Source organism: Typopeltis vanoorti, chromosome 2 (assembly GCF_054136105.1).
Source record: "Typopeltis vanoorti isolate ZY-2024b chromosome 2, IOZ_Tvanoo_1.0, whole genome shotgun sequence".
Taxonomy (NCBI): Eukaryota; Metazoa; Arthropoda; class Arachnida; order Uropygi; family Thelyphonidae; genus Typopeltis; species Typopeltis vanoorti.
The window spans coordinates 58,540,001-58,565,257 of NC_143550.1; the positions used below are offsets into that span (position 1 = coordinate 58,540,001).

General features: G+C 36.1%; 1 protein-coding gene across 4 annotated transcripts in view; it reads left to right on the top strand.

Annotated features, from left to right (window-relative positions):
* Positions 1-25,257, top strand: part of LOC150109062 (CCR4-NOT transcription complex subunit 3-like) — a 436,445-nt gene that overhangs the window by 259,464 nt on the left and 151,724 nt on the right. For all 4 annotated transcript variants that reach the window (XM_090405199.1, XM_090405207.1, XM_090405214.1 and 1 more), the window contains one exon: positions 11,579-11,685. In XM_090405199.1, coding sequence (XP_090261325.1) covers positions 11,579-11,685 — 107 coding nt within the window. The remainder of the gene's footprint in view (positions 1-11,578; positions 11,686-25,257) is intronic.

Below are 25,257 nucleotides of genomic sequence, written 5' to 3' on the forward strand. Positions count from 1 at the left end.
TATCATCTTTAATGATTGATCCGTGTGTGTGTGTGTGTGTGTGTAGATTGATTTATTATATAATATTTACACATAAGTATAATTATTAAAGTATTAATAATTACGATTATATATAATTTGATTTGTTTTGTTGAAACTTTTTTAACGAAGGTCACGATGTAATGCAGCTGTATTGTATATTTGTAATCTGCTGTATAATGCTGAGATGGTATTTCTTCAGTGTTTGCACAAAGGTGATACAAAGACTGATATATCTAACTATCAACCTATCAGTATTTCAGGAGTGGTGGTCAAGATTTTGGAAAAGTTGTTTAGTGTTTATATTCAGAAGTGGGTTGACAGAGAATCTTTACTTCGCAATGAACAGAATGGGTTTATAAGGGAAGACATGTTTTAGTAACTTGCTCACATTCTGTAATAATGTTACCACTGAGTTAGAGAAGGGGAATGGATACACCATGATAATTTTGGATTTTGCTATGGCTTTTGATAGAATACAGCTTGGAATACTGTTGCATAAATTGGAGAATATGGGATTGGATTATAAACTATTGGCATGGATAAGTTTGTATGCATTAGATGTAATACAGAATTGATGTTAAAATGTTCTTAATCATGGCTTATTAATATATATATTACAAACTGAGCTGTTTAGAATTTCTTACATTTGTCACTACTCAAAAGTTTTTGTATTTATAAAATAATATATATCCCACTCCATCTTCCATTACTATGTTAGACGGCACACTTCTTTGACAGCCTGGTTGGCCGAGTGGTTAGTGTATCTGCTCTCCAGCTAAGAGGCTATGGGTTGAAATCCCACCATGGACATGGATGTTTGTGATTGCCCTACTAACTCTGTGTGGAAAGGGAATCTGTGACCCTACCACTTCTAGCAGAAGGCTTCACTCAAAAAACCTGGTGAGATACAGGAGTGACCATTCAGCATCTACAGATTTAAAATGTGAATTTATTTTATTTTATTATTTTATTTTTTTTTTGGATGGAAAAGAGGATGGCTGACTGACATCAGAAAGTGATGTTGTTGCTGTTGGCGAGTCCACCGAAGAGCTTCTAGATATGACTGTGGGCCTGTAGAACTGTTTTGGCAATCTCTTGGTGAAGATTGTGGTTATTTCTCTATTTTCATTTATTTCATGGGGTGCTAAGAATTTTTACCCAACTACAGATTTTATTCCAAAATGATGTATTATTTATTAGGCTTCTAATTTGATCTGTTCTTAGGTTTCTGTAAATGTATTTATGTTCTCTGGCATGTGTGTGTACACACACACACATTGTGCATTAGGCAGGAACTTGCTTGATTGTATATCACATCACATCGCCACTTCTGCATTGGTGGGAACATTTTTACTATTTTATTAATATGCATAGATGTCTGCTTCACTGTTCCTTTGTAGTTTTCTTGTGAAACTAGTATTTATGAAATCTTAATGGAGAAAATCTCAAATGTGATGTTAACTTATTTCAAGACATAAAAAAAATAAAGTAAAATAAAATTACTTTTAAAAATATGCATTACATTGAAATTGGTTTTTGCACCTTATGAAGTATTATTATTATTCAGGTCTCCATGGAGTCAAGAGACTCATTGTGGGAGGACCTTTCTAGGAAACACAAAGTCTATCATACCACTCCTTGAACTCATTGACTGTTCTTGCTCTCACCACTCTATCAGGCAATGCATTCCACGGTTCAACAATCCTCCATGCAAAGATACCACTTCTCACCCTCTTGCTCACAGCTTCCTTTCATAACTTCCAGGGATGGCCCCTTGTCATCGCTTCTTCCCGCTGTTCCACCATGCGAAAGAACTCCCCAGTGTCCACCCTGTAACTGCCTCTCAGTAGTTTAAAAGTCTCAATCATATCACCTCTCCTTCTATCCACCAAACTCTGCAATCCACAGTCTTTCAGCCAATCCTCATAACTAACATTGTACAGTCCTGAAACCATCTTTGATATCTGCATCAGTACCCTTTCCACAGTTAATTTATCCGCTTCAAATCCTGGGGACCAAATTTGAGAACAATAGTCCAAGTGTGGTGTGATTAGAGTCTTATACAACGGAATGATAACGATTTTATCTCTGCAGGTCAGCATCATTCTGAGTATTGCAACAATCCTCTGGGTAACCTCTGGGTTCAGTCATCTCCTCCAATCGAGTATCCAGCCTCCCATCGATGTATCCCAAACATCAAGACTTTACATTTTGCTGCATTAAACTGATATCTCCCATTCATTTGCCCATCTATCTAGTTTAATGAAATCCTCTTGAAGGACTGTCATATCTGCACTATTACTAATAACTCTTCCCAGCTTCACATATTCTGCAAACAACTGAATATCCCCCTGCAATCCACTGACAATGTCATTGATATAAAGGTTAAACAATACAGGTTCCAGTACTGAGCACAGTGGAACTCCACTTGTAACCTTTTGCCTCCATGATAATGCCACACCATACACAACTCTCTGATACCTACCAGACAGCCAATCTTGATTCCAGTTGACTAACCCGACATCTAAACCCATGTGCTGCAACTTAAGTATCAGCTTATCATGCTTATCATACCTTATCAAATGCCTTTCCCTCATCAACTGTTCTTGCACTTTACTATAAAAGGCAATCATATTACTAAAGCAAGAGTATCCCTTAACAAATCCATGTTGATTACTGGAAGTGGTTAGAAGGAACAACAGGATCATGTGAATGAGATTGGGTCTTGGAGAAGAGCGGGTGGTCATATTATGTGTATATGCCCTGCAAGTTGGCTGTACAGCATAGGAGAAAGATTAGTTCTGGAACGTGTTAAGATGAAGAAATGAGGGAAATGGAAGAAAACGAGATGGTGATTGTCGGAGGAGACTTGAACGGACACATAGGGAGACAGAATAGAGCCTGTGAAAGGGTGAATGGTGGTCATGGAGTGGAAATGATGAACTAGGAAGGAGAGAGGGTTGTGGACTTTGCAGTAGCGTTTGATCTGGCAATTGTGAACTCGTTTTTCTACAAGAGGGAAGAACATTTGATAACATTTAGGAGTGGAACAACAGTTGCCAAATTGACTACATTTTGACTAAAAGAAAACATCTTAAGGTTGTGACAAATTGTAAAGTAATTCCAACAGATCAAGTGGCACAGCAACACCAACTGTGGTGCACAGACTTTAAAATAAGATCGAAGATAAGAACCTCTGGAAGCCATGGGATGAAGACAGGTAAGTGGTTTCGCTTAAAAGAAGAGAGTGTGAGGAATCGTTTTAGGGAGAGGGTGTTAGAGAGGATTTCGGATGGACTGCAAAGTGTACAAGATTGGTGGAAACATAATTCAAAAGTAATCCTGAGCTGTGCAATCGAGGTGCTTGGTGAGACATCTGGAAAGATTAGACAGCAGAAGGAGGGTTGGTGGTGGAATAATAATGTACAAGTGGCAGTGACAGCTAAGAGGAAGGCCAAGCAGGTGGGATGAGTCAAGAGTGGAAGAGGACCGAGAGAGAAAGCAAGAAGCCAAGAGAGTTGTGGCACAGATGAAGGCCATAGCATATCAAGATCTGTATGATCAATTAGAAACAAAGGAAGGACAGAGAAAAATTTACCAACTAGCGAAATGTAGAAATAAAGCAGTAAAGGAGATCTTACATGTGAGGCAAATCAAAGACGCTGAAGGAAGAGTATTATGGAGGGATGTGGACATAAGAAACAGATGGAGAATATACTTTGAGGGACTTTTGAATGAGAAAAATGCAAGGACTCACAGAGAAGAAGGGCAGAACATCAGTAGAGTGGAAGTGACGGAGGCCATGAAGAGGATGAGGAATGGAAAATCGGTGGACCCCGACAAGATTCCAATGGAGGCATGGAAGGCACTGGGGGAAGAGGGAATTGACTGGTGTGGGACCTGTTCATGAAAGTTTGCCAACAGGAAAATATACCCGAGGAATGGAGGGAGAGTACTCTTGTCCCCATCTACAAGGGTAAAGGGGATGCATAAGACTGTAAAAATTACAGAGCAATAAAGTTGATGTCCCACACAATGAAAATCCTAGAAAGGGTTCTTGATGGAAGATTGAGGAAGGAGGTGGAGATTGCAATGGAACAATTTGGCTTCATGTCTGGTAGATCAACAACAGATGCTATCTTTGGGTTACGGCAGATGATGGAAAAGTTTCGAGAGAAACAACGGGAGCTACATCTGACATTTATTGATCTGAAGAAAGCATACGATAGAGTGCCAAATCAAGAAGTCTGGAGGTGTCTGAAGGAGAAGAAGGTTCCGGAAAAATATGTCAGGTTGGTGTTGGAGATGTACAGAAATGTGAAGACAAGTGTTCGGACCTGTCTAGGACAGACAGAAAGTTTTCAAGTAACAGTTGGCTTGCATCAAGGGTCAGCAGCATTAAGTCTGTTTCTGTTTAACATTGTGATGGAGATGGTGACGGAGGAGGTGAGAGAAAATGCGCCTTGGACAATGTTGTATGCAGATGACACCTTGCTGTGTGCAGATTCAAGAGAAGACGTGGCAGCTAAACTGGAAAGATGAAGGAAAGTACTGGAAGAGAGAAGTATGTAAGACAGAGTATATGTGTTGCACAGTGGGCAGCGGCCAGGAGATAGATCTGGAGCTGGAAGGAAATGGCATCAGGAAGGTGAGGGACTTTAGATACTTAGGTTCAATAGTGGAAGAAGATGGAGGAGCTGAGAAGGAAGTAGGATGCAGGATACAAGTGGGTTGGAGGAACTGGAGAGAGAGAGAGATGGCTGGAGTGTTATGTGATAAGAGGGTGCCGATCAATCTGAAAGGCAAAATCTATAGGACAGTAGTGAGGTTAGCTATGACGTATGCTATAGAAACTGTAGCCCTGAGGAAAAATAACATCAGCAGGATGGAAATAGTAGAGATGAGAATGCTTAGGTGGATGTGCGGTGTGACCAGAAAGGATCGTCTGAGAAATGACTATGTGAGGGGAACAGTGAAAGTTACGAACTTAGGAGCGAAGATACAGGAGGTAAGGTTGAGATGGTTTGGTCATGTGATGAGGAGGGAGGACGAATATGTGGGAAGAAGGGTCATGCAGATGGATGTGCAAGGAAGGAGGAAGGGTGGGTGGCCAAAGAAGAGATGGAGGGAGCTGGTAGAAGAGAACTTGAGGATGAAGAACTTGGATGTGGTGACAGCCCAATACAGGAGGATGTGGAGGAGATTTATCATCAACAATGACCCCACCTAAGTGGGAGAAGCTGCAGAAGAAGAAGAATGTCATTTTTCCACAAACATTTCTCCTCCTACTGGACACATAGCTAAAAAATTCAATATGATTTTCTTTGGATCTTAATGCCGATGTCGTCTCATATTTCAGTTTGGCCTTCTTCACCATACTAGTCACTCTCCTGGCCTGAGTCATATTTTTCATGCATCTGCTCTCCACCTCTCTCCTTATATATCTTGCATAATTGCTTTTTCACCTGCAGTTTCTATTTGATATTGTTTGTCATCCACTTTACATCAAATCGTGTAAAGTGAATGACACTTGTCCTCCTCGCTTGTGGAATGCAGCTTACTATTGCTGCTAACAAATATTCCTTCACAATTTCCCAAGCACTAATAATATCTCAAAATTCCAATTCCTCCCTCCATGGAACTGTCCCAAGTTGATATCTAAGACTGTTATAATCACCTGCCTTATAATTCCACATATGTTCCTCTCTGCATTTTCTTTCGTACAACCTCAAGCAAGAATCTCAGATCTCTCGCCACCCAATTTACATTCCCTCTCAAGTCATTCGTGCTCACCATTATAATCATCTCATCCACCCTTTTACCCCCTCTTAATTGTCACACTTTGATCGTTCTTCCAGGCAAACACTCGTCTGGCATCCTATCTTGCACACCACAGATCATTAAGTCTCCATACATCACAGCTCTTACCACTCTGTTCCTTGATTGCTCACCTGCATCACTCTCTCTCCTCTAACTCTTTCACTCTGTGTTCCCCTACTTGGCTGCTGCAGTCCTAGCATCACTCCATCCCTGGTTCCAGCACTTCCTCTCATTCTTCTCATTCTCTTTCTCTCTGTTTCCATTCTTTCCTCTTCTATCGTTCCCATAACTCTCTTCCACTGCTCCTCTTCTATCATTCTCATACCTCCCTCTCATTTCCTCTCTTCTACTGTTTCTATTCTCTCCTCTTCTATCATTCTCATACCTCCCTCTCATTTCCTCTCTTCTACTGTTTCTATTCTCTCCTCTTCTATAATTCTCATAACTCTCCCTCACTCCTAGATACCGAGGTAATGGATAACTGTTCTGGCATGATAGATTAATTGGACCTGTGGTCCCTTATCCCTTTGTTGAATCTGCAAAGAAATTGTTGGATTAAGGGTGTTTATTAAGCACTTGGCCCAATGTTGGCTATTTGCAATTAGTTTTTGTTTTGTTTAAAAAAAAATCTTCCCCTGTTTAGTGCAGCTTTTGGAGATTTTTGTCTCAAGATATTTGTATGTTGTGGACCACAGTAGACCTGGGATGTCATTTAGCATTTTGTGCTTCTGGCAGTGAGTTTAAAACTTACTGAAAAGCATATGGTTTTGAGACATTTGCGTTTTCCAGGATTATGGCCAATGCAGTCCACCACTTGGTGGATTAATGGGTTAGGGTGAATAGTGACATTTACAAAGAATTTTGCAACTGCTTCACATAGGAAAGTTTGATCTTTGGGAGACAGTCTTCTCGGAAGCCATATGTTTCTTAAAAATTGTGGTGCATTTGAATATTATTCATAAACATTTGTTTTGGATCATCCACCACCTTGTCTGTGGTACTTGCTTTTATAAAATCTATTTTATGGCTTTCAAGGGCTGTGTTCACTACTGTTTGTTGTTCCTTAGCTTGCAGAATAACTAAAAAAACTATAGTGGTTTGTTTCTACTTCCATGGGAGTTGCAGTTTTGATAAATGTTGATGCCTTGCATTGTTTTTTTCCTTCTAACTTACTTCATGAAACGAATCATGTTCTTCAGCTACTTTCTGGGTTAAATCTGAGCAGTTTCTGAATTATAAAGTTTGGGTCTGTAGTCTGTCATCAATGTATGGGGTGGCTGCTGACCTCTTGAGCTCAGCCTGCATTCATTTGGCCATTTTGTCATCAAGAATTCATAAAAACTCCTGAACTATGCAAATGTCTGCTCGAAATATTGCTGCTTTCTCACTGGAGATGGCCGATTTGAAGTTGATAATGCAAGGTACAAATTTCCTTTGGATGTGTTATTCTATGCATTATGGGAAGGGGGCACTACCCAGACTAGTTTTGACCTTTATTGAGGTCTCATCAGTGGGAGCTAGGAAGTATACTTTTCATTATGTGAGATACTAAGGCAATTGATGTGAATTTAAGTCTCTACATACAAGTAGTCTAGTTCTGAAGATACTTCACATGAAAACTTTGTTTGCTCATGTGCTTGGATATAAGATTAAAACAATAAAAAAAGATGCCAAGCAAAAAAAAACTGTCTATTTAAAAAAAATTATCATGATGGGGGGGGGGGGATAATACAAAATCTCTGAAATGAATCAAACAGATATGAACATTACTTACTCAAATATGTGGAATAATAATAATAATTATTATTATTATTATCAAGGGAACGCACCCATTCTACAACTCTATGTCTCCATTACTCCATCCATCAACTGCAGCAACCACAACTACCATCATCTACACCAACACCATCTTCTGCCCACCACCACTAATATTTTCACAGACAATCACAAAGATCTATGCCCATGCTTGGATTCTAACCCAAGCATGGATTGGTGTATCCATGTTGGAGGTTTAATGGAATATTATCTGCACTGAGAAAGGATTAAAATAATTTTAATTCTTCCAATATTTCGTCTCAGTCACAGCGGCATCTTCAGGGATTACAAAATACTTTGTGTAACAACACACATGAATACAATACAAAGTCCTATCTCGGTGGTGCACACTCTATGGGCGTTTGCAGGCCATGTAAAGAGGGATCTATGATAATTAATGTTTTGTAAATTTTGGGAAGTTTTATGCAACTGTATTTGTTTAAATTAGGTTGATTCCTGAGTGCAGATGCAGATTCAAAGAACATTCTTTCTTTTTTGAATTTACTATGATGGAGCATGGTGATTTTTTTTTTTCAGGAGATCCTGTGGGTTGTATCCAAAACATGGTCTGAAAGGCCAGATTGACCATAATCATGATTGCAGATGTGTGATTTGTATTCTTCAAATCGGATGGTTGCTGATCTGCCTGTCTGTCTGAAGTAAGCCGAATCAGCAACCATCCGATTAGAAGAACACAAGTCATACATCTGCAATCATGATTATGGTCAATCTGGCCTTGCAGACCATCTTTTGGATACAACCCACAGGATCTCCTGGGAAAAAACCACCATGCTCCACCATAGTAAATTCAAAAAAGAAAGACTGTTCTTTGAATCTGCACTCAGGAATCAACCTAATTTAAATAAATACAATTGCATAAAACTTCCCAAAATTTGGGAAGCATTACCGGAGATCCCTCTTTACATCCTAGGCCACCTACACCCATAGATAGCGCACCACCTAGATAAAACTTTAGTTTCATTCACTGTTGTATTGTATTTGTGTGTGTTGTTACAAAAAAGTATTTTGTAATCCCTTAAGATGTCTCTGTGACTGAGATGAAATATTGGAAGCATTAAACCTCTAACATGAATTCTTCACAGCACTTAATCTTCAACACACGGTTAGTGTATCCACTCAGCTAACCAGGCAGGCATAAGATTGTGAAAAAAATTGAAAGAGCTCAGAAACAAGAACTAAACTTGAGTGAATCAGTGGCAATATCTGAATAAGACATTGCTGAATGCCTTAGAAAATTTGGAACTCCATTGTGTATGCAGGAAGTTTAAGCAGTTTATGAAAGGAAGAAATTGTACAGAAAGTTTTTCTGGCTATTATATCTTGAAGATCTGGAAGAAAGGCTAAACCAGCTAAATAAAGCCTCCAGAGAAATTAGATTAAAAATAAATAGAGAAAAAACAAAAAGAATGATGATTAAATACATAAACCATAAAACTATCAAAGTTGAAAACCATGAAATAGAACAAGTTACTTCATATGTATATTTGGGCCAATTGTTATCCTTTGAGGAGTGTCAAAGAAAAGAGATTGAACGAAAAATTCACCTTGGATGGATGACTTATGGGAAAATGAGAGACACATTCAGAAGTGGCATCCCTATGAGTCTAAAAAGAAAAGCTTTCGACTATTGCCTACTTCCTGTCCTAACCTATATGGAGGAGAAACATGGACTTTAACAGAAGCCCTAAACAAAAAAAGCTGAGAACAACACAACATCGCATGGAAAGAAGTATGCTAAAAAGAACATTAAGAGATAGGAAGACAAATATCTGGATAAGATCTCAAACAGGTGTCATGGATATTGTAAAATACATTAAAAAGGCTAAGTTGATGGGCCATATTGCCAGATACCGTGATGGGAGATGGACTAGAAAAACAACGGAGTGTAGACCAATGGATGGAGCAAGACAAAGTGGAAGACCGAGAAGAAGGTGGAGAGATGAACTGGAACAAATTGCAGGAATGAGATGGATGGGGAGGCAGAATACAGAGTGATCTGGAAAATCATGGGGGAGACCTTCGTCCAGCAGTGGACAGAACCAGAAGGTTGAAGTAGAAGAGAAGATATCAGCTTATACTTTAAAAGAATATGGAGAAAATTGTAGGTAAGTTAATTATGAACAAAGCTAAACAACAGCCACAGGAATCTTGAAGGAAAATTTTGCAGGCCACTAAGAAATCTTAGAAACTTTTTTTTGGGTGGGGTCATAAAAATCAGTTTTCATCAAGGTGGTATAAAAACTGAAGAATCTCATGCTTGTCTAATTACTTTAATTTAATAAATGAAGTAGCCAGTGACAGAACCTTGATAGAAACTATTTAAGGATGAAATGCAATCTTTAGCATAATTCACTACTGGAAATATAAGAAAGGCCATCAAAAATGCGAAGTCTGGAAAGGTATCTGAAGTAGATGATTTGATCACAAATGCTTAAATATGGAGGTATAAAAATGTATGGCTACACTACTACATAATTCAGAAGGCCAGGAAGAAGTCTGCCAAGATGATGACTGGAGTAGAATTTTTTGCATCAATTTATAAACAAATTTTTTTTTCTGATAACTAGGATGGTTAAGTGGATAGCATCCCTCCTGTCTCTCCAACAGGCTGCATGTTCAAATCCACTGTGGACATCAGTGATGACCATTAATGTAAGTTTAGGATTTTTGCATAAAGCTGGCAATATCAGTTGATTAGTTGAGAAAACTTACTGTTTTATGAACATCTTATTTCATTGGCAATATCTGAATAAGACGTTGTAATTCACTTATGAGAAACATTTGCTTTGAATGCCTTTGAAAATTCTATTTCATCATAATTTTCTGATATGTGATCTCAAGAAGCAAACCTGGCTTTCACTACAACAAATCTTTAGGGACTACAGAAATAGTTTCTTATAGTGGATAGTTTGTTGCAATTAATTTCCTTCATAAACAGCACTGGAACTAAAGAGTTTCTACCTGCATTAGCATGAAAAAGTTCTGTATCTCCAGAGTGAGGTTCTGGATTATCCAACTTCTCCTAATGTACCATAGGTTAAAACCTTTAATGTGAGAAATTCACATTAAAGGTTTAAAACTAATAATAGAATAGGAAAGGAAAGAATAAGAAACTAGTAATGAACTAGTAATTGTGTTAGTCAGCATATAGGAGCAGTTGATTCTTGCTATGGCAAACACTTATAACAAACTAGCTCACTGTAACAAACTACACATAATTTCCGAAGAAGCCCTTTAGCTCCAGTGTTATTTATGAAGGAAATTCATTGTAGTGAAAGTCTGGTTTGCTTTTGGAGATCATATATTAGAAAATAATGAAGAAATATAGGTGAAATGGCAAATTTTCTCAACTAATGTTACAAGCTATATGCAAATATCCAAAACTTATGCCAGTGATTTAAATCTTTCTTGTATAACGAGATGGAGTTTCTATAATTAAACATTCACAGATGCTACACTTGAATATAATATTTGTAAAATAAATATTACATTTTACTGTAGTAACAAGGAAATATGAATGTTTAATTAGTGATTTAAATCTGTTTTTGAAATACTTTGACAGGTAATACATTTTCATTCCCTCCTCTTAGCAAATTTTAAGTCAGAAATTTAATTTACACACACACACACGTGCACGTCATGTGTATTACTAAAATGCATTTAATGAAGTAAATGGGAAGAAATTGTAGAGTAGTTATTGCGTATTATCTGTTAATGCAAAAAGCATCTTCCCATTTCAATTTAACAATAGTGAAATTTGATGAGATTGTATATTTATTGAACTGAATTTTGATGTTTGCAAATGAAAAAGGTAAAAAAGCTCTCTGTTACTTAAACATCATGTCTTTGAAATGTGCAAGAATTTTGTCCATTCTCATTTATTTAATATTTATCTTTTCAGGATCAGAATGCAGTATTAAAGCCTGTTGCACTAAGGGCACAGAATTTTTGTTCTTCAAATGCTTTGCACAATAGTAAACCAAATTTACAAAATTCGAGGAGCCATAAGTAAGCAGTATTTTTTAAAACAATATTTTATTAAATCCAGTGTAATTTTTCATAAATTTGACTGTTGCTTCTTCATCTGAAAATACCTTTTATTGTGATGAATAGATGGAGTGTAGATTGGTTAGCATATTAAAATAAACAACAAAATTTTTCAAGTTTTTTAAGGTGAATACTAGGAAAGCATTTGCATTTTTCATGTTTAAGGAAAATTCATTTTATGTACATCTCATTGACTTGATCTTGTCCTTATAAGGCTGATCTTTACTTCTGCAAAATATTCTATCTTGTATCACCACTTTCCAGTGCATATTAGGCCTAATGGCATGTTAATAGCCAAGTAAAGTAGCCTGAATTGCTATGAACTTAATTATCGTAATGATAGGATTATTTCTATCTCCATGGTCTGCTATATCTTTAGTCTGTGTTTGAAGAGCGGGAAAGGGAAGTTCCTGCCACCTGTCTTTGATTGGGTAATTTACCTTCAATTGTGAAATGCTCTTATATCATTCACATCCTGGCCATTTCTTCCTGCCAAAGCCTGGTAGCAATGGCACTTATTAAAGTAGTATTATTTTTATGTTTAGAACACAAACATTTACAGCATTTAACAAGATCATTATTTATTTATGCACCAGTAAGTTACATCCAGTCATCATGGCTGCCATGAATAGATCAGTAGATGATGCTACTGAGTTGTTAAAAAATGAAGGCTCTGCTAATCTGAGATCGCAGCCAAAGCTAATGTTGTATTAATAAGGATTGTTAAGGAACATTATTATTACAAAGAGCTGAAGCACAAAATGAATTAGTTTCATCCAGAGTGACAGAATTTTTCTTCCAGAAAGTTTTTGTTTTGCAGGGGGGGGGGGGGGGAATCAGACGTTTGATTGAATACTAGACATTGAAACAATCATATGAAGTCAGGGAAAATTAAAATAACTGAGATACTTTAAAATTATTGATAACTGTAAGATGATTTATTCAGACAGTGTGGATCAGAATAAGAATGAAGTATAGGTTTTAATGCTAAACATGATGATAAACTCCATGAATGAGAGGCATTCTAAAATAGATCATCATGGGCACTTTCAGAATTAGCAACAAGACTTCCTTGCACTTGCTTCACCACTGAAGGTTCCTACCAACAATTTTCTCTACCTAAGAGGTAGAAAAAATTGTTGTCATCAAAGGGAGAATTAAATGCTAGTTTTTGTTCATCATCATCATCAAATTCCTGCCATGTACCCTCGAGGGGGGTACACGATATAATAGTACTACATGAAAAAAATTACATCATTACTAACTTCCTATCTACAATTTTCCTCCAAATCAGTCTGTTACTTGTCAAGACTCCAACATTATCAGATCTTATTTTTCTATCGTCTAAGGCACTTTGTACTGTATCACTCCACCTATATCTTGGTCTTCCTCTGGGTCGTTTTGCTGCCAACCTGGCAGAGAACACTTGTTTTGCTAATCTTTCTTTGCCCATTCTGTTTAAGTGACCATACCACCTGAGATTAGCTCTGCTAACGCATTCCTGGATGTTGACAATGTCAAGTTCTTTCCTAATATCCTCGTTTTTAATATGATATTGCTATTGATGCCATCTGTTCACGCCTATAATCTTTCTCAGGACTCTCATATCTGCAGTCTCTAGTCTTTCGTCAAGTGTTTTACTTCTGACCCAGCTCTCAGATCCATAAGTTAAAACTGGTTTGAACACTGTCTTGTATACAGCTAATTTAGTGTTCTGACTAATTTCTCTCTTATTCCATATGAATTTATTCAATTGACTTCCCACGATACCAGCTTTGCTGATTCTGTTGTCTATTTCTATATTTAATTTACCATCTTCACTAAAAATCGTGCCTAAGTAGCTGAAATGTTTTACTTGTTCCACAGGTTCTCCATTCACAACACAGTTGACATTTTCAGTGATTCTGCCTATTTTCATTGTCTTTGTCTTTTTATTGCTGTCCTTCATACCATATCTATTACAACAGCTATTCAGTTTAGTCAGAGAATCTTGCAGACTTGTAGCAGATTTATTTAGAAGTATAACATCGTCCGCATAAAGTAAAGAGCTGACATTAACATCTCCAATTTTGATATCATGTTTAATACTACTTTCCTTCATAATGTGATCCATATAGATAATGAATAACAGAGGGAATAATGTACATGCTTGTCTCACACCAGATTTAACATTAAACTGTCTTCCTGTACTACCTTCAATTCTAACTGCTGACTTACAACTCAAATAAAGACTAAGTATTGCTTAATATAATGCCCCATTGACAGCATATAACTGAAGCGTATATTGAATAGCTTCTCTCTTGTCACCTTGTCATATGCCTTTTCCAGATCGACAAAACTTAAATACAGATCTCTGTTATATTCCCATGCTTTCTCGACTATTTGTTGTAAAGTGAAGATCTGATCCTCACAGCCTCTATTTGGCCTGAATCCAGCTTGTTCTTCACCAAGCTTTTCTTCCACAATTCTTCTCAACCGTTTCTCAAGTATAGTTGCATAGATCTTGCCAGGAACACTCAGTAGTGAAATACCTCTGTAATTCTCACATTCAGTTTTATTTCCATTTTTATATATGGGTACTATGAGAGTTCTACTCCAATCATTGGGAATTCGTCTCTCTGTCCATGCTTTCTGAACTATGCAGTACAGCCACTGTAAGACACTTATACCACCATACTTCAGCATTTCTGGCCGAATATCATCTACTCCAGCTGCCTTTCCACATTTCAAGCTTTTGATGGCTTATTCTATTTCAAGTATGGATATGTATTCCTGATTGCATGCCTGTAGAGTGTTTTTTACCACTGTGCTGTCATCACTGCTTGTTTCATTTAGCAGTTTTTCAAAGTAATTACTCCATACTTCAAGGATATCTTTTTCTCACATTTTCATGTCACCTTTATCATCTCTAACTCCTTTTACAGCCCTCTTTCCTCCATTCCTAAGCTTCTTCAACAACCTCCAGAATATTTTCCCACCTTCTTGATATTTATTTTCTATATTCTTGCCGAAGTCCTCCCATGACTTTTTTTTAGCTAGTTTTACACAGTGTTTAGCATTCTTGCATTTGTCTCTGTATTCTCTAAGAGCACAAGCTGATTTATTTGCCAGGAACTTTTGATATGCTTTCTTCTTTTCCTTCACTGCCTCTTTAACTTCCTGTGTCCACCAGGGAGTTCTGATTTTTTTATCCTTGCAGACAACCTCACCACCTGCCTCTCTGGCAGAATCAATCAATGCTTTCTTCAGAGTTTGCAACTGAATCTCCAAGGTTTGATTCCTGTTCTCAAATTCTTTCATTTTTTTCTTCAATAATCTTTGTGTATTTTAGTCCACAGTTCACATCTGAGAGCTGCTGAACTTTTATTCGCTTTAAAACTTTCTTACACGTTATTCTTTTCAATATGAAATTCAATTTTATCCTGCTCAAGACTAAATAGTGATCACTTCCAATTTCAAATCCTCTGCACTCTGGTGTCCTGCACCAGGGAGAAAATATCACTATCAGCAATAACATAGTCAATGTGATTTTTCTTATTCCTTGCCTCTTCTCTCCATGTGAATTTGTGCACATTTTTATGTTGGAACATGGTGTTAGTAATAACCAGTCCATGTCCTGAGCAGAAATCCAACAGATATTTGCCATTATTATTAGTTTTGTCTTTTCTCCAAATTTCCCAAAATATTTTGGTGTCTCACAATTATTTCCTACTCTACTATTTAGATCCCCAACAAGGACCAACTTTTCCTTTTTCATTGTGTCAGTTGCTTTTTCTAAAGCCTCAAAAAATTCCTCTACTTCTACCTTAGTAGAACCTTCTGTGGGACCATAGGCACAAATGTCTCATTGTCCAGTTCCCCATTCTCATATTTGCCCACATTACTCTACTTGAGACTGACTGCCATTCAAGAAGGTTTGCCTCATATTTTGTGTTGAATACTATGGCTAATCCTTCTTTTCCTTGATTGTCATTGCCTGAATATAACATTTTGTATTTATTGCTCTCTATCTATATGTCGATCTGGTACTTATCTAATTCCTCAGCTAGCTCCATTTCTTTGCCATTCAGGCTTCTTATGTTGATAGTACCGATCTTTAACTCTGCTGATGTTGAGTTGGGGGTTTGTTTTCAGATTTGTTCCAGTAGCTGACTTTTCGCTGTTTGCCCTGGTTCCCTGGCTAAAACAACGGGGGGCCTTGTTTAACCGGGCGACACCCCAGCCGGCATGAAATTTTGTCATGTCGTACCATCATTTTTTATTTTGGTTTAACCAATAAGAATACAATTTGGTCGGCTAAATCCCAAATTGCCAGCCCATCCTCGTTCGTTCGGTATCCAAGTAGATACCCAACAGGGTGCACCACGAGAAGGTGAGGATTGGACATTAGGTCAGAAGCCCTGGTCGGTTCTCCGCATTCCTTTAAAGGCTATGTGGAGGTCTCCTCTCAGATATCTTTCAATACAAAGATGTGCATACATTTTCACCTGAAGAGAGTACATAGAAAACAAGTTAACTGATGATGATGACTGAAATTAGAACTTGAATACCTTACATGTACAGGTAAACAGGAAATGCAAATAACTAAATATAAAAAAACTGATGATGTTAAAATTTGAAATTCCAATATGAAATACTGTGGATATATTTAAAAGTAGATTCAGAAGTAACTGAAATTGAAAATATACTGCTGTGGATGGATCAGTTTCTTCTATATTTAGCCATTTGAGAAATAAATTAATCAAATCAGCATGTGTGTGTTTGAATTAAAAGAATTTTTTATTCCTTAAAAGTGACAAAAAACCCCAGCTTCAAATTCAGCCTGTAACATCTATTAAAAACATTAATAAACTGGTCTTTGAAAACATCAAATGCAAAAAATTCTCTTGCCCTACTCAATCAGCAGTTAACCCATCTGGTACCTCACCAAAGCTATTGAGTGAATTTCTGCTTTTCTACCTCTCTTGCACATCCACTCTTTGTAACATTACCTAAAGATAGGACTCACCTTCTGCATTCTTCAGCTCTTGTGTAAACAACCAAGAAAAATCAATTCCCACTATACCAGAACAGGTCATTGTACACCAACTGGTCTCTTGGGTCAGATGGTATCCTCTTAATTGTGCTCAAAATTTGCACGTCAGGATTAAGTCATCCTGTGTCATCTTTACAACCCATTATTCTTATTCAACATCCACCTGACATTACAGTAGCAAACCTATATTCAGCCCATCCCCATCCCCCCCCAAAAAAGTCTGAGAGGTCAGCAACAAACTATCATCCTATTACCTTCACCATATTCCTCTCAGAAACAATTGAGAAAGTCATCTACCAATTGATATAATCACCAATATGATTCTATTTCCTTTTCATTCTCCAGTGGATTGACATTCTTGAACTTCATGGCTATCAAAACATAGCTCTCTTATTTTTATAAGAAAGATTTCACTCTGCTTCCCTTTGCTTTGTGATGATACTCATCTCACCACTCATGATTAAATTTCTCATCTTGGGCCTTACATGCGTATTCTTTCTTGGCATTAACAGATCACATCCATAGTCTCACATGTGGGGGTGAGGCCCTCAAAATGCTTGACTCAATACAGAGGAGAGCAATCAGACTTATTAATGATCCATCTCTTACCAACTAATCCCCCCCCCCACTTTTGCACAGACGATTGGTCTCTGTACTTTGTGTATTTTACAAATATTTCCATGGAAAATGTTCACCTGAAATAGCATCAATAATTCCCCCACTTAGTACTAAGCTCGTTGGAACATGAGCATCTTCTGCTCAACATCCCTTCACAGTGCACCTTGAAACCCACAGAACAAGTTTCTTCATCTCCTCCTTCATCCTTGTTACTGTTATACTGTGGAACAGTCTTCCACACTGACATCTGTGTCAGTGTAATAAATAAATATTTTTAACATGCTGATTTAGATTCATATAACTTTTCTAGAAATATAGGGAGTGTATCTTTGGGATGAGGTCAGATTGTGAATATATCATAAATATGTTGCAACCAGAAGGATGGGTGGGGTTGTATTGAAGAGAATAAGGTTTCCTCAGAATGTTCCAGGTAGAAATTAGCCAAATATCCATTTAAATTTATAACTTAACTATTAAGTTCACATACTGGAAATTCTCATTCATTTATCAAAATTTCATCAAATTTTTTAACTAAAATTGGTAGTCATCCACTTCAAGCTGCTGATATGATCAGTCTAGATATGGAATCATTATTTACCAGTGTTCCCTGATTCTTCTCTTCAGCTGATATCACAGATCTTTCTTTCTGACAGTAAAAACTATTTGACTTCATAATTCACTTCAGCTACCTTAGTTATGAAAATAAACTCTTCAAACAAATAGAAGGAACTCCAGTGGACAGTCCAAGTTCTCTATTGCGTTGGCTAATTTCTACCTGGAACATTTTGAGAAAACCTTATTTTCTTTGATACTACCCTAACCATCCTTCTCTGTGTGATATATTGATGATACATTTGCAGTTTGGCTTCATCCCAAAGGTACACTCCTTATGTTCTTAGGAACGATAGTCTAAGTCCTCATCTAAAATTCACCATGGAAGTTAAAAAAAAGATGGTAAACTCTGCCTTATTTGGACATTTTGCTTTCTCTTGTTATTTATACTATTACCCAACCTTAACTGGCTGATACCTACTGCATAATTCAGCTCATCAGCCTTTTCAGAACATAGGCATTATAAAAATCTACTGAACTGTACATATGTTGTTTGTTTCAACAATGAGAATCTCCAGCTAAAAATTCATAACATTCAAAACATTATGCTAAAAATGGGTTCTCCAAAAGACAAATACAATAGATCTGTGATTCCTATACAGTAACTCCCAAAAATTAAGAAACAGTATGAAGAATTCCAATTCCTTACATCTCCAGCATTTCTAAACCTGTTTCAAGGATCTTGAAGAAATATAACTTAATACTGACATTTTTCCCATTCAGTAAACTCATCTTGGCTACCTTCTTCCAAGGACAGGTGGCCTCCTCCTACCCTTCCAGGTGTTTATCTATGTCTCTCTGATTGTAATCTTTATTTTGGAGAAACTGGTCATTCTGTAGGGGGGGGGGGAATAATACATGAGCATAAATCTTAACATCACTTATAATAAACCTAAAAAGTCTGGCTTAGCTCTGGTCAGTAACTTGATTACTTCACCATTATTACTTTAAATATGAACATTTGTTCAAAGAAATCACTAAATTGGAATGATTATATGTCTTTACCAAAAATGTGAGAACGTCTCATTCTCCTTAGTCATCATTATTTTCTTATATACTACAATCATATATCAATGTTGTCACATATGTACACATGCCTAACATTGTTTTAAATAATCCATTGTTAACATTCTATTGTATAAACCATTTCCTACACTGATTGATGGCTTGTTAGTTTTGGGCCAAAATGTTTTTAAATATACATCTTCTCCTCATCCCATTACAGATTTTTTCTGTAATAAATAGAATACAGGAATAAACTCATGTTTAGTGCACATTTATACTCTGCTAAGTTAGCCTAAGATCTATTTTTGAATCAGAAACTGGACTTAGTTCTGCCTTTTCTTTCCCCCATGCACATAGCAGAACTAGTCTTAGACCAAATAGTGCCTCAGACAAGAAGTATTTTTGTGATTCCACTCTCTCAAAGCTATTTTATCTCCTGCTCACCCACACTTTTTGTTCTTTTGTTGCTTACCAAAATGCTTCAGGACAGTAATAATCAGCTAGTAAATTGGAGGGTTTTTTTTAATTGTGGCATATATCATGAGAGCATAAGCCCAGTGCTTCAAATGATATCTGTGGTTGCTTAACCCTAAAACCAGTATTGATCTCTGTTAACATCTATGAAATTAGCCATTAGTTCACACGTTATATTAATTGTAAACAATGAAGGATGCCAGACAAATAAGAATTATGTGAGCGTAGTACTGCATAACATGGAAACCATGTTACTTAACAGAAAATTTTATTGTGACAAATAAAAGCACATGGTGAGCATTTAATAAAGAAATTTCATATGAGTGCAAACAAGTCACTTGGATTTCTTTATAGATAGTATATCAGACAGTGGACCTTCATTGTCTGTCTTTCACCAATTCTGTCTTCATTCCCATGCCATTAATAACTTCCTCTCTATTATGCATTTAATTGAAATATTATTTGTATACATATTAAACTGATATATATTTTAAACATTTGTTTTTATGTAGTCTGTTTTTATTATTTTATTTAAGTTTTTTATTATATATTTTCAACATTTTTATGTGAGTTCGTTACATTTAGAGCAGAAAATGAAGTTGGGAATGTATCTCCTAATAATGTGCATTCGTAATAATGTTTAAATTAATAAAAATATTTAATTTAGCTTAATTTCTTAGCATAATGTTTTGCAGTAATGAGTATATTGTTGTTAAAGTGTTGTGAAGTGTATGGCTGCAAATTAAGCTTAACATCAAGAAATATCTGATGAGATCAGAAAAGCAATAAAACTCACTTCAGAAACAAAACTAATTGTGGCTAAAGTTATCCTAAGTAAGTGCAGCAAAATATTTGCTAATCCTTCTATTTAACTAAATTATTAGGAGTTCAAAAAAAAGGGGGAGGGATAATAATGATTCAATTAATTGCAGAATCCTAATTTACTCAGGAATTTATAAATATTCATGAAAATTCTCCATAACAGAATGACAGAAACATGACAACTGTTAAATAAAGAGTAAGTTTAGCTTAACAAATATCACTCAGCCATTGCTATAAGTTCTAACTGAACAGATAGTTGACTCATTAAAGAAGAAAATACTTAAGAAATGCAGAAATAAAAAAAATAATAATAATAAAAGTCATAAAGTCATAGAATTTAATCATCTCTTTTTAAACTACTATGAAAGAACAACTGCAGTAAGATCATCACTCAGCATAAGCCCATTACCCTGTTTATTGGAAGTCTGGAGCGGTGGCTTGAAGAATTTCATGTAGTGTTTCCAGATTATATGGATGACTTGAATCCAGTTAGAATTGAGACCTATGATTGTAGTACTACTAACAGTATTTCATGTGGCAGTGAGTTTGAAGTGGAATCTAACAAGATCACTTACATAGTTGGGTGTTGTTATAGACTCGATCATTTACTAGTGATAAAGAAATGCATCACCAAATAGAGAAGATGAGTGCAAAAAGAGTAATCATAAAAATGGGGACTTTAATTATCCAAATATTGATTGGGTTGCAAGTAGAATCTTATGAAAAGAATGAAAATGCATTTATTGAGCTGTTGTGGAACAACTTCCTTAAGCAGCTTGTGATGGAAGGAATTTGAGATGGAGTGTTAGATTTGATTATAGTATCAGAGGGTGTTTCAGTTAAAGATGTAACTCTTCTGCCTCTGATTGGTGACAGTGATCATGAGGTACTTGGGAAGTGACTAAGTTTATGAATGTTCCATTCAGAAAAGGTTACATGCTGAACTACAGAGCAGAAAATTATGACCAACTGAGGAGTATACTGAGTTCACTGGAATGAATTTGGTTGATGGATGGGAAGAATATCAACAGTGCATGGGAAACGTTTAAACAATACTTAAATGATGCAAAATCAGAATGTGTCCTGAGAGTTTGAAGAAAAAATATTGTAGGAGTCAAATGGATGTGTAATCTTATTAAGCTAGAGATTCGTAAGAAAAAAAGATGATGTGGAAAGAATACTGTGTGCATAAGGATGATGTGCATTATGAAAATTATAAGCAGCAGGCTAGAATAGTCGCAACTGTTGTACGGAAAGCAAAGTCTGAGTATGAAAAGAAACTGGTTCTGCATGCTAAAGACAACCCACAAGAATTCTATCAATATACTGCAAGTAAAAGAAAGAATGAATATTAAAGAATAACTTCTAAATGCAGATGGCATGAGGGTTACAGATGTAAAAGTGGTTGTTCAACTAATGAGTGGCCATTTTGTTAATAGCTGTCAACCTGGCGTATGCAACATTGAGCTCACTGCTATCTCTTTACTGAATGAAGAAATTCAGGTGTATGAGGATGAGGTATTAGAGCTGTTGCACAAACTGAATAAGAATTCAGCAATAGGGACTGATGGGATATCAGCACATGTGCTAAAAGAGTGTTCAGCTGAATTAGCTATTCCTTTGACCAGGCTGTTTAATATGAATCTCAGAACAGGAAAGGTTCCGCAGGAATGGAAAAGAATATATGGTAATTCCATTGCACAAGGGTGATGCAAAGACCTATGTATCCAACTATCGATCAATTAGTATCTCAGGAGTGGTGGTGAAGATTTTGGAAAAAAAATCTCGCATTCAGAAATGGGTTGACAATGAATCTCTACTTTGCAATGAACAACATGGGTTTACTTAAGGGACATGTTCAGGGTCCAGATTTCAAATAGAACTCAAAAGATAATTTCAATGCTGAAATGAACTTTCACATGTAAAGATAAGGATGTTATTTTGTCTCTTTACAAGGCATTGCTCACATCAGACAAGGGGAATGGATACAGCATGGGGATGAAGCATTCAAGTTGTTGAAGTGGATAAGAGGGTGATGATTGATGAAGAGATATACCAAAGAGTAGTTTATTTATTAACAGAGCCCAATAGAAGGCATATGACTAGTGGCATGCCACTGAGTTCTGTTCTTGGGCTACTACTATTTAATTTGTACATTAATGGAATAGGAAAGGAACTGTTCAGTTGTTTGCCATTGATGCAAAATTGTTTGCCATTGATGCATCTGTAGTTAATACAGATGAAATTAAAATTTTGCAGGATGATTTTGGATAGACTGGTAGTCTGGGCAAAGGAGAATATCTGTTTAATGTTGCAAAGTGTAAGGTTATGCATTTTTGGGGTGAAACGATTACCAGCTTTACTCCAGGAATTGACAAAGCCAGAGATTTGAGTGTGTAAGCAGATAGGGAGTTAAAATTTAGAGGACACACACACAGCAAGAGTGGCCAAAGCAGCTCATCAAATTACTTGGTTACTGTAGAATACTTTGAGAGACAAGCAGTTTATTATTCCTATTTATCAGTCATGATGGGGTCTTATCAAGGCTGATCAGATCCCCATCATTACTACTGCTTGCAGATCTGGTCACCTGGATTTCTTGGCGATGAGAAGAGGTGGAGAGGTTCCAGAGGCAAGTGACCAAGATGATCTATGGAATGAACCTTATGAGAAAGGGTGAAGATTTATGGGTTACAGAAATTGGTTGACAGGCAGAAAAGGGGTGGTATGGTTGAGACATAAAAATTACTGTAGGGTTTTAAGATTAATACAGCGGCAGTTTTTCAGAGCAGACCTGGTGGCGGTGGGAGAACTCCTTAGAAACTGAGCAAGAGTGTAGTTAGGAAGGGTGTCAGAACTAAAGAAAATTAATAAACATTTAAACTCAAATATAGCTAAAATTAACAATATAGAATTATAAATTTAATAATAAATATTTTAATTAAAATGATACAATATAAAAATATTATTGTGCATAACAATAGGTGGAAAATTTTTAATTTTTCTTAGAAAACTAGAAAATGACAATGAGATGATCATATAGCCAGACTGAAAGATTACTAGATAAAATTGAGCACATACTTACTTTTTTTTATTTGAGTAGTACATACTCTAAACATTCAGAATACTGGAGTTCTGTTTTATTTGGCCAGTGAATTAAAAAATGCAAAATACTATTTTCACATGGATACCATTAAATGAAAAAAGAGCATAAGGAAAATAAGTCATGAACTGACGTGGATAAATAAATAAATAAATAAATGAAAGCTCAGAATAAAACAACAATCACTTGAGGAGACTACTCAGCAAATGATGAACGATAGTGATTATAGTTTCCGGACTCTGTCGTATAGTGTTCCTATTTGATCTTGATTTAAATGTATCTTTATTGTAGCATAGATATAGCTAATAATGCTTATTACTAAAACAAGTAATGTTTTTTTTACAAGATGGACTACAGAAATGTTGGCTCCATTGTTTCACAGTGTTGGATTCTGATTATGTAGATATTAGAGTAATTATTATTTGCTTCAGAATCCAACATGATCTTCCATCACAAAGGCTACATTTGTAAATATTATTTAATGTAAATAACTTAAATTATAATTTGATATCATGTAATTACCTTAATTATATCTAATATTTAATTGTTTTATCAAAGATATGTGTTAATAGTAATAAGATTCTGTATTAAATATTATTAAGCTATTTTATTTATTGTTATGTCAATATTATAAGAACTTGTATTTGTAATTTAACTACGCATTTATTGAAATGCAAATATTCTATTTATTCTTGTTTGTGAAAGTTTAACGTTATGTAATAACTGAATGTAGTAGTATAACCTTATGTAACGTTAGCGAAAATGTTTACGTTTATTTGTTGTCATGGAAACGCGTGAAATAAACGAGCGCGAGTGGAACAGAGCGAGGGCTGGAAAAAGAATAATAAAAAAATATAAGAGGTAACAAGAGGGAGTTGGGACAGAAACTTGGAAGTGAAAGGAAGCAAGGGCATAAATTAGAGAAGTAGAAGTAAATGAAAGGTTCTTAAGGGCAGGAGTTAAGAGGATAATTTTTATAAGTGAGCAAGGACGAAGTGAATTTTATAGTTAGCTGAAAGTGAAGCCAGCAGTAATAATAAAAGGGAAATTGATGCTGTAATCGGATAATATAAAAAGCTGGACGTTCAAGGAAGAATTCTGAATAAACCCAGTTGGTCTAGAATTGCGGCTTATTTCCAATTTGCCCTAAGGAGAACTGCACAGTGTTTTAATTAGTTTATGAGTGGTAACAAGGATAGTTGAAGTACCCTGCAGTCGATGTCTGGATTTCTGAAGCGCGATTGATAGTGTTTTAATTATAACTGTGGATAAGTCTTGTAGATGTGTTCTTAAGTGAAATAAAAATAATTTAAAAGTTTGCTCACAACGTATTTGATGTACTAGGAACTATTTCCGGTAAGGACTATCTTAGTGTATTATTTCAATGCTTGAAGAATTGAGTGTTAATTACGCTATGCTTAACCTAACCTAACTGTGGAAACTCTTCATGATTGAGAGTTGAAGTTAAGAATTGTTAGAGAGATATTTTCAACTATTAGTGCCTGCGATATTTTGAACTTATAGCATGACTGAGAAGTGTGTGAAAACTGATTAGATAGGAAGTTCTATTATATTTATATATGTGTAGGAACTTTGTAACTCAGAAGCTGAGAAAGTGTATGTGAAGGCTTGGAAGGTTGAACTAATGTGATTGACTTGGCTTAATGTTTGACTTGTTTTATTGTTTAAATTAGAAGTAGAATTTATGTATGTGTCATATAGCTTATATTAAATGTTTTATTTTGTTAATCTAATTATTGTGTTTGCCTGAATTCCTTTTTATTGCACCGTTCACAAAAATTCGAATCTTGCGGGAATCCCAAGTGGAAAATAAATATTTCGGCCAGAATGAATGAGGAGACTG